The sequence below is a fragment of the Stegastes partitus genome, unplaced genomic scaffold (assembly GCF_000690725.1).
Source record: "Stegastes partitus isolate 25-593 unplaced genomic scaffold, Stegastes_partitus-1.0.2 Scaffold918, whole genome shotgun sequence".
Lineage (NCBI taxonomy): Eukaryota > Metazoa > Chordata > Actinopteri > Pomacentridae > Stegastes > Stegastes partitus.
Window position 1 is genome coordinate 35,008 of NW_007578649.1, and position 10,675 is coordinate 45,682.

General features: G+C 40.9%; 1 protein-coding gene across 1 annotated transcript in view; it reads left to right on the forward strand.

The window, feature by feature from the left end:
• Window positions 1-4,403, forward strand: part of LOC103366220 (cAMP-dependent protein kinase inhibitor beta) — a 37,591-nt gene extending 33,188 nt beyond the window's left edge. The window contains exons 2-3 of the mRNA XM_008293883.1: window positions 2,875-3,026; window positions 4,321-4,403. Of these exons, the coding sequence (XP_008292105.1) occupies window positions 2,885-3,026; window positions 4,321-4,403 (225 nt within the window). The 5' untranslated portion in view covers window positions 2,875-2,884. The remainder of the gene's footprint in view (window positions 1-2,874; window positions 3,027-4,320) is intronic.
• The last annotated feature ends 6,272 nt before the right edge of the window (window positions 4,404-10,675 follow it).

Genomic DNA, 10,675 nt, shown 5'->3' on the forward strand with positions numbered 1-10,675 from the left:
TACGGACAAGTCTGGCTGCAGAGCGGCTCACTTTACCGCCGAGGAGCAGAATATAATTTTTTACTAAATATGAAGAATAATATAAAAACATGATAGGAGCAAAAAGCAGCACCGTTACAGCGGCCAAAGTCAGGAAGGAATGCTGACTGTGTGAATGAATACGTTCATTAGTTTATAATAAAATATAATATGATCACTGATTGTATCAGGTAATCAATCAGATATCAATAAGACAATCTGAGGATTCCTTTAACTAATCTGTTGCCTAATGTATATACTTGTGGCATATCTGACATTTTTTTTACTTTTTACTTTTTACTTTCAGCTGCAACCCTGGTGGTGTAAAAAGGAGGTGGGAACAAATTAAGAACAAACAGAAACAGAATTCAAAGTGGTGTGGCTTATTAATATATCCTAAAATACAAGCTTTAATGCTAAAGTCAGTTTACTGGTGTGTGTGTGTGTGTGTGTGTGTGTGTGTGTGTGTGTGTGTGTGTGTGTGATCCCCTCACAGTTTACGCTCCGATGTGTAGCGGGTCTTCTATTAATGCCGGTGATGCCATTTTGTTTGATTGCTTCGTTTTCTGCTGCTTCTGAAGTTTTACGGGAGAGAACTGACTTTCAGTGGGCGGTGCTTAAATACCCGCTGATCTCAACCTCCAACAGAACCTGCTGCGGAGCAGGCTAGCCGTTCAGCATCAGTTACCATGGTGATGTACCCCGGTACGCTAGGACCGAAAACCCAGGATTTAGCCTGAAGTTACCTCACTAACCCCAAATCCTGCTTCGTAGTACAGGCCCCAGCTCTGCTTGGATAATTGTAATGGTAACTGTGAAACAGCATTTTGACCCCAGTTAGTCAGTGCTGCATTATTTGTCCATATCTTACTGCATGGTTGTACTGTGCAGTAAAGCCATTGTTGCTGTAGGGGAAGGGTGGACATGGGATTTCTGTGGTGTTTTTTTTGTACTGTTAAATAACAATATGATAATTTAGTTTAACAATTATATATTGAGATTCAAAATGCCACATATAGTGAAACAAACAAAGTCATGCACAGACTGCCATTTCATTGTGATAGCATTACGCTGCCCTACAAATCATTCCTCACAGTCTTTGTTGTCAACATGTGATTATGTGACAGTGTTGGAGGAAATATGTTCATCTTATGGAATTATTTAAAGCTCATATGAGCTTTTTGGCTAAGCTACAATAATGCTTGAGGCCAACAGATGGTCAACCTGTGACCCTTTTTCTGAAGATGGGCATTGTGTGCGTGCAATTGTGTATGTGTGTATAATTGCAAGTTCGCATCAACTCACATCAACTCCTTCCTTTGTTGAAAGAGAACGATAGGAAATGGGATTTTGCTCGATGGAATGATTATTTAGAGAGAAGCAACATAACAAAAGAGGGAGACTGGGAAGAGAAAGTGAGATAGTGAGAGAATGGATTCCAGTTGAATGTTTACCTGCCAGTGGTGCTTTTTCTGTATAGTTGCCATAGCAACAGCAACTTGATGTATTTGTGTGTGTGCTTGTGCGAGTGTGTGAGACAAGGGATGTAATTCTGCCTGTCACCAGTGTAGCCTGGAGCTGACTCCCCAGCTGCTGGTTGCCATGAGACCAGACAGACACATCCTCTGCTTCAATGGTAAATCTTTTCTCTTAGTGCTCCAATCTCTAAACAGATTAGGTACATTTTGTTTTCAGACAAACGTCAAGATAAATGTTCACTGTTGGGCTTCTATAAGTCAGACTATGACATCAGTCCTTTCAAAAATCATTCACATTACCAAGATAGCATCAGCTTCCGAAAGAGTAAAAGGCTAACTACATAGTTTAAAATGTACTTGGGGTTGAACTTAGTTACTGTCCTACAGGACAGCGGTAATTTAGCAAACGTTGTGAATAGCTTCAACATTTTGCAGTGAACACAGTGAAGTGTTGTGTTAAGGTTTCCTTGCATGTTTGTCACTTCAGTATGAATGAGTTTTTATCTTCCACACAAAGAGGACAGAAGAAAGCCATGTTGAAGATGTTCAGTCAACTGTCATTTGTGCCACTGTGGTATTCTAAATCCTAATATTCAATATGACTGCGTCTTCCTAATAACAAAGTAGTCACCAATAGCTAGCTAATTAAAAGAAACAAAACAAGAGAAGTCCATTTGTCATATTAACCAAACTGTAAAGCCAAGAAGTGCAAGCAAAAACAATACAACAGAAAGTACAAGCTAATCCCATTTCTTTACATTTGACATTGTACTTCTGTCATATTTTTGAATGATGTTTAAATTGGCTGGTCCTGGCGTTTTTATTATCTTGTTAACCACATTTGTGTCTTTTGCTGTTGGCTATTGTTTCTATAATGTATTTTTATGCACATTTTTAGGCATCACGCTAGAAAATATTGGAGACAACCAGTGGTTCAGGTGTTTTTTGGTTTTTTGTAAAAAGACATACGAAGCTTCATAGGAGATTTCAACATCTGGAAAGCTATAGGGACATCGAGTGATCACACTATGCTGCCTAGTTGTTGCTTCAAACATGATTTATACCTTCCTAACAGAATTGCTAACAATAGCTAGCTTCCCAATTAATTAAGCACACAAAGCAATAATGCTGGACTGCTAATGATAAGTCAGCTGATATCATGGATTCAGATAGCCTGAACTACAGCCAATCAATGATGTTTCCATTACATTATTGAATTTGTGTTATTGATAAATTACAGCACTGCCTTTTACATGCATTCATATTGTAACAAGCTGAGGATCACTGTTGCAGAGCTGCTAACAACAGAGTACTCTTTCTTATTGTAGAACATTTTCATTCAAATTCCCACATTGTGTTCTGTGTGCTTGTCTTGAAGGGGTCTTGAGATGACAGAAGTGGAACCAGTGTTGGACTTTGCCTCCTCAGGGCGCTCGGGGAGGAGAAATGCCCTGCCTGACATCCTGGGCTCTCCAGCAGGTGTAAACCCCGGTGATCTCCCTCTGAAGCTGGCTGAGCTGTCCCTCAAAGGTAAACCACACATCTCTGAGCACACGGCAAACTGTAGTCCACTCATATATTCAAATCATTATAGTGGAAGTTTCCTCCTGTTCTTTTGCTCCATTCGAAATATGTGAAAGGCCTTATCTGGTTGTTGGGAGTGTAAATCCAACATGAGCAGACTTTATTTCAAGTTCAACTCTAACCGAGGGCTCACACCTAGGGCCATCTGATAAATTGGCTGTGATATTTGGTATCCTGGGGCTTAGCTCTGGTCAATTTTTGGCTGCCAGATATGGCAAAAATTTAGGGGTGAACTCAGAGGAGGTTGGCTTGGCCTGAGAATCAGCTTCAGTTTGAAGCAGACAGCAAGCTGTGGGCTGGGATTGCCACTAGGGAAATGGCTGTAACTGGCCATTCCATGGGCCGCAAGGTGACTCGGTGGTTCGCATTATTTGCTCGTAGCTAGAAGATTCCCAGTTCGCATCCCGGTGAGGACACCCGGGATCTTCCTGCGTGGAGTTTCCATGTTCTCCCCGTGCAGCGTGGGTTCTCTCCGGGTTCTCCGGCTTCCTCCCACAGTCCAGAAACATTCCATGCCAGAACCATTCAGATTAATTCATCACGACTCTGTGAGGATTGTAGCTACCAGGCTTGCCAAATTCAAGCCACTGAGCAATTTTTGGCCGCACAGGTAAGAAACAAATTAACTTGCTGCTAAATCTAGCATGGTGATGAAATTTATTCCACAGCCCCCAAAAATGTACTCGATACAAATCTGGCTTTGCTCACAACATACTCAAAATGTTGACTCACAGACTGTCTTATGAATATTTAACAGCTGAATTGTCAGTCATGGATGTACCCCCACATTAGGTGGAAGGTGTGGGGTTCCTCCTCCAGGACATTTTGAGCGTTAGATCATTCATTTTCTCTATTCTAGTGAGTTTTTATGGACCAAATTGTGCCTTCATGGATTCCTGTAATGGGGCAGTTGTTCTAAATATTGAGGAGGCATATCTTCTCTGTCTCCCTGAAGTCTAGGTCCGTCTTGTCAGATACAGTGTTTCATTACATTGTATGTGTACAAGAACTAAGTAAAGTCACCATGGTGCAACTTGTTTAGAGTTCTGGATGCCATTTCCTTCTGTTGCTCCAGATTCATGATCATGACCTTAATTTTACTGCAATGCTATTGTCCTGTTTCACATAAAGTGAAAATGACTTGAACGTTACAAAATAGCAGATATGTCACCAGTATTGATCCACAGTAACTGTGGAAAGTAAACGTTTCCTGAACGTAATGTTTCTGGTCTGTGTGCAGATGGTCCAGGCGGTGCCCAGTCCCCTACAGGAGAGGAGCCCCCAGTGTCGCCGGAGAGTTCTGAGGGCAAAGAAGGATCATAGGGACTTGTTTATTTACCTCCTTGGAGACCTGCAGAGATAACCTGAGAGAAGGGATGAAGAATGAGATCAGAGGGTGACCTTTGGGAGAATGAGTGATGACCTGTGGCGAGTCACTCTGTTTGCGAGGTAGCTGTGCTACGGAGGGACCAACTCCCAGAAGAATGGAGCCACAAGCTCAGGATTGTTGGGAACTCAGAACTATCTAATGAGGGTCTCACTTAATTCAGGCCCGCTGAGTATGTGTGTGTGTGTGTGTGTGTATACAGGTGATTTATACGCCACCGTGGATACTACACTGAGAATTAACAGGACCATGACAGATTGTATACTGTATGCTACTATTTTTGTATGATTTATTTAAAACTAAAGAAAACAGGAACTTGTAAGTCAAACTGTATTGTCCCATCTCCATGTATCTCCTTCTGAGTTTTGGTTTGTAGTGGTGTGTGTTGTGTTGCACTGACAGTAGTGGGAGTTAGACAGCAGCCTGTAGTGGCTTAAAGCTTTTTATCCAGTTCAGTGTAAACTGGTACATGATTTAAAAAAAAGGGAACTCTTGTGTTATCTGGTTCATGTAGGCTTTCACACTAAATGTGTGTGATCTACTGTATGTTTTTAACTTGTGCAGTATATCTACACTGCAAATGTACAGTTTTTACCCCTCATCAGACTGTTTTGGTCCAAACAACAACAACCAGGGATTCCATTTACTTTTTTTTTTTTAGGTATGCATATGGTGCAATGTGATAACATGGAATCCATGCAATGTGCAATCCATATCTTGAGACATTCCCTTTGAGAATAGTGTTCCACTGCCAACAATGTACACACTGCTTCATTAGGATACTGAGAAAAGATTTCCATATGTTTTTGCCTAAGGCTGCTTTTACAACTCTTTATTTTCCAAACTTCTGAAAATGTGCCTGATGGCAGTTTACAACTGAAAACGTGTCGTCTTCTCTGTGAAGTACTGTTTTCTACTCATTTTGAGCTGCTGGCATTTCCTCGGTTTAAATAGAGGGTATCACCTTCACTGCTTGGACTGTAGATGAAAGAAAAAAAAGGACCATCAATGTGTCTGGAGAAATGCTCCGTTTTGTGTAAACTTCAAGCTTTCTTTTTCTTTTGCAGTGATAGCAGCATATGCCTGCTGCCTGGGCACGAGAGCAAGCATCAAGCAACACCACCACAGCCACAGTGTGTTTTGAGTGCTGAAAACGGCAGCATGTTTGCCTTCTGCTTCTCCGCACGGAGAAAAGTCTGTTCGCACTCATCGACACATAAGCAGAGCTGTGGATAGGATGCAGGATAGAGAGCCACACTTTGTCCACTATTCACTCAATGCTACTGTTTCTATACTGTGTTGTAGTATAACTCCTGTGTGTCATACATGCTGCCTCTGTGATAACCAGACTGTAATCACAAAGAAATGATGTTCTGTAATTGTCTCTTTTTGAAGATGTGTTGCTGGTGGCTTTGTCTGTATGTGGATGTGTTTCACAAATGCAACAAGGAAAGCCTGGTGTGCTCTGCGGCCTAGCCTCTGTTTTTGATTGTACTACTACTAATATAACGAGAAAGTGTTCATGGACTATCTGAAGCTGTATAATCAACGCTTTTTAGCGGTTGATGAATTGGAGGTGTGTTTTGTAGTGTCCTGATCTCCTAAGTGGTGCATATATTTTACTGAGCTGGATTGAATCCTTTATGTTGATTCTATCTGGTGGTGAAAATTGCCATATTAAATCCACAAGCTTTACATATATCACTCTGTGTTGAATAATTTCATTGCTATGCAAGTCCCTCAGTTCTGGTTCTTGAGCTTAAGGCGGAATGCTGCAAATAAGGGCAATATTTGAATGATTATGATATCATTTTGCCTACCTACACTCGTAGCTGGGCAACATCAGTCCACCAGTTTATGCAGCTAAGAGCTATTGAAAGAATCGTCATGTGCCCAGGAGGGCAAATCCTTTCAAAATATGGCAGTTTTAAGGTCCCTCTTCAGTCAATATTTAAACCCTTAAAAACTCATCTCTGTTTATCAAGTTATGGTTCTAGACTTTTGTCCTCATTAAAATAATCCCTTCCTGCCTTAAAATGGCTTAGATGTAACTCTTCTTCTGGAATGTGGAGATCTATAAAGTCTGTGTAGATGACTTCTCTCACTACCCATCCTCAGCACTTCATCACTGCCATGTCCCTCAAAAACAGGAGGATCACCCATAAATTCACAATCACCAAGGACACCCTCATTCTCACCTCAGTGTCTTCATCATCATCATCACTTGGGGATGGTTTGGGAATAACCACACCTACATTGCCCTTATGAATAACAACTACATCTGCATCCACATTATTAAAGAGGATACAGGTTGGGAGAGTGTCATCTGTGTCATCATTGACAATCCTGATGAAATGTTAACAGAGTAAAGAATATTGTTAAAATAGGACAGCAAATTGTCAAGAACAAGAACGAGTGGGTGTATTTGTGTGAGCCTGACAGTGGCAGCTCTCTGGATGACCAAACATCCATGTTTCTATTTATCCTGATTCTTTTGTTGTTATAAAGCAGAAATGGCAGACGTTGCATTTTTTTCCAACACAGCTCTGTTCACTTCATTACAGGGAGATCACAGAGCAAACACACATAAAAAATCAATGTAAAACAACCAGCAACCTTTTCATTTAAACAGATGGCATAGCGTTATATATTCATATAGATACTATCACTTATATAAGAAAGTGATCCATACAACGGTTTACACATCCCAACACACGCTCAAAATACATGATCATGGTACAGAGGTACAGATACTAAACATGGAGAATGAACCATCATAACACTGAAAGAGCTCATTTTCACCCCTTCAATTTCACTTAGCTGCCTTTGCCAGTCCCCCAAATGCACACACACGACTGTGACCTTTTTTTTTTTTCTGACAGACATCACATCAATGTAGGTCAAATGTTTCACCATTGTTTAAAATGTTTTATATGGGACTTTAGTTTACAACAATAGAAATGTTACCAGAAATGAGAGCTTTTTCTTTTTTAAAGACTGCATTCAAAGTGGGGACGTTGTCTATTAATCTAGAAATGTCATAGACACATTGACTGCCATTAAATTTTCAGAGCGCATCAGTGCTACATAACAAAAACAAACAAAAAATGTAAAGGGTAAGTTTGTGATTGTCAACATCCAACATGCAAAAGGCATCCATGGTGGCTGTGAGCTTCAGGCACCAACAGTGAACAGCAACAGCTGCCCCAGTTCACGCTCAACTGGCAAACACAGTTAAAGACTGACTACAAAAAAAGTCAAACCCAAACCAGCAAATACACCTCAAAGTTTTTTTTGAAGTGGCTTTTTTCAAATTGCATGTTCTTCTACCTTTTCTTATGCTGCTAACCACCACATAGCCGTGTCCATCTGATTACAGCCACTGTCCCTAAAGACACTTGAAATAATGCCAACCATTTTTTATATTTTTTGAAGTGTAAGGTAAGAGCATGCAGGTAACACTCGAAGGCTGCACAAGGCCAGACTTGCACTTACTCTCACCCCTCCACTATGTTACATAATGCAGCAGTTTCTTTGGCTGTGCAGCAGATGGAGACATTCACTAAATTGTCATTCACCCCACATCATGCCACTACACCAACGCCAGAATTTCTTTGTTATGTCTGGTATGAAGAAAATGACTGAAACCCAATTTTTACAACAATTTTGGCACAAGTGCCAGACCTTACGTAAATATACTGACTAAAACCACGATTTGAAGATTCTGGTTTAACATTCTCGGACATATTTTTCAGTTTCAAATCCAGTGAGGAGTTTGAATTGGACACACCCAGTGTTGTCTCAGTGCTCATACGGCAGCGGAGTGTGAGCTCGGCAAAAATCAACACTTTTTTTTCAAGTAGTTTTGGTTTAAGCAGCTCAAATGGTGCCCTACCCTGTGGAGGTGGATAGTGAAGGGTGTGTGTTTGTGTGTGTACTGAATGTGTGAATGCAGGCCAACTGTCTGGCTGAGTCCCAGCATCCCTGCTGACAGGAGATAAGACCAAACATACATGCATACACGCAAGGCTCTTTGTCTCTGTGCAGACAGAACCACAGTAAAGCACTCGGGTGATATATGAAATGTTTATTAGCTAATGTTTAGGTCCATGTGACCAGATTATATAAGACAAGTATAATTTATTAAATACATGACCATGGCTCTACTGCTTACACAACATTAATATACTAATTTTGGTTATTTATCCAAGCAAAATAGAAATGTTTAATCAATTTGTGAATTATTGTTTTGCAAAAATGTCCCTACAAGTCTCCACCTCCCGTCTCAGGCATCCTCCCCTCCTCTGAGGTAGCTCCCTCACCCAGACTACTGCTACGTAGCTTGTTGCTAGGGCAACCTAGTCTTGAGAGAAGCTTGGATGTTATTGCATTGTAGTGCAGTCATGCTTTTTTAGAACATGAAGAAACAAAAAGGATTTGAAACATTTAGCTGCAAAATGAGGACAGGAAGAATTTGCATATGTATCTCTGGTGGCCTCAAGTGAGTGTGGATTTGATCTTATAGGTTTTAATTACAATGACCCCCCCCTCCCCCCCCAAAAATGGCAAAAAGTCATGAAATGTGGAAGCAATAGCTAAACAAAAGCTTTAACTGCAGTGAACTACCAGCCCTGAATTCGATGATCAACGTTCATGTTTTTTAACCAGACTGCACACTTTTACAAATCCAGAATAACTAGATGGAGTGTTTCTAATCCCGCAGAGCAGAAGAGCAGCAGAGAGGAAAGCTCTCTCTATTCTTACATAATTGAACAGCTCGGTATAAGCGGTCAGCTATTGGCTTTCCTCAAGGAAATTGTCATGTAATTGCCTTACAGAAATGCACTGAGGTTCCTCTCACAGACAGATTAGAGACAAACGCTGCATTATCAATCGAGGCTAAGTGAATGAACAGCAGCACCGGCCTTTAAGATACTCCACTGTTCTCACGCTTACAATCTCCATCGCGCTCTGCACAACCCCCACAACCAGGCCGAAGAGAGAGTGGCAAAGCTGCTGTGGAGGAGACAGTAAGTGTTAGAGAGAGATATAGAAAGAGACATGGACATTGAACGAAAGGGAGGGAGGCATATGATAAGACTGGCACTGAGGCCATGCAGACGTAGGTCACAGAGGATGCCAGGCAGGCAGGCAGCCCAGCAAATGGAAGAGCTTTCACGTGGAAGTCAACGTGCCATTTCTGAAACATAGGAGCCTCCAGAGGAAAGATGGGGAGAAGAAGAAAAGATGCAAGACATGAGACAGAGAAGAGAAACACGAGGTAAAAAGGGAGGAAAGAGTTTGTAAGTCGCAGGTGCATCGGTTCAATAAATTCCTGATTAATTTCCCAACATGCACTGCCAAATTTCACATATCTTAAAAGAAAAGGATGACATGGTTCTAGATTTTTCTAACAATCAACAAATCCCATAAAAAGACCAACATCATCCATCCCCCTTGCCGCCCTCCCTACATCACTATATAACAAAATCATTTCATTTTTAACTTTGCCCCTGCTAGAATAACCAGTCTGAGGGGATGTCAGCTTGATGTGAAAAAAACCCCTGAACAACTGATCTTTTCCTGACATGACCACTAAATGCTACTGAACAGTAAAATCGGACTATGGGTTATAACAAGCTGTTTGCACAAAATCTTTATTTTTTCTTATTTTGTAAAGGCCCAGTCGTATCCTAGAACAACTGGCACAGTTTATTTAGAAGACATTAAAGATGATTAAATGGTGGATTTGTTGAGGACTAAAATGCTTAAAGTCGTTGTATACTGTTGCAGAATAATATCTTATCAACATTAGTGTGACTAATGTTAAGGCTGTAACAAGGTTCTCCTGGCTATATGTCAGTGAACTTACACCTGGGCTGCTGTGAAACATTCAAGTAACTTTCTCTTTGATATATAAAACATAATACCTCCTCTTTTTTGAATTGGCTTCACTGCAACCCACAACACCCTGCTGTGCATAGGTTCACAAAAATGGTCAAGAGTATGAGCTGCTATGGTGGCAAAAATCTGTTTGCACAAATCAGGGGTTTCCCACACTACAAACACCACATTTGTGCAAACAACAGATTTTGGGGCCCTCACAGAATGAAGAAGTGAACTGTGAAAAAAAATCATGGACTCATTGCACTGCTTTCACTTCCATGTTGTGCTTCATTCTCCTAATATATGAATCTTTCCATCAAAT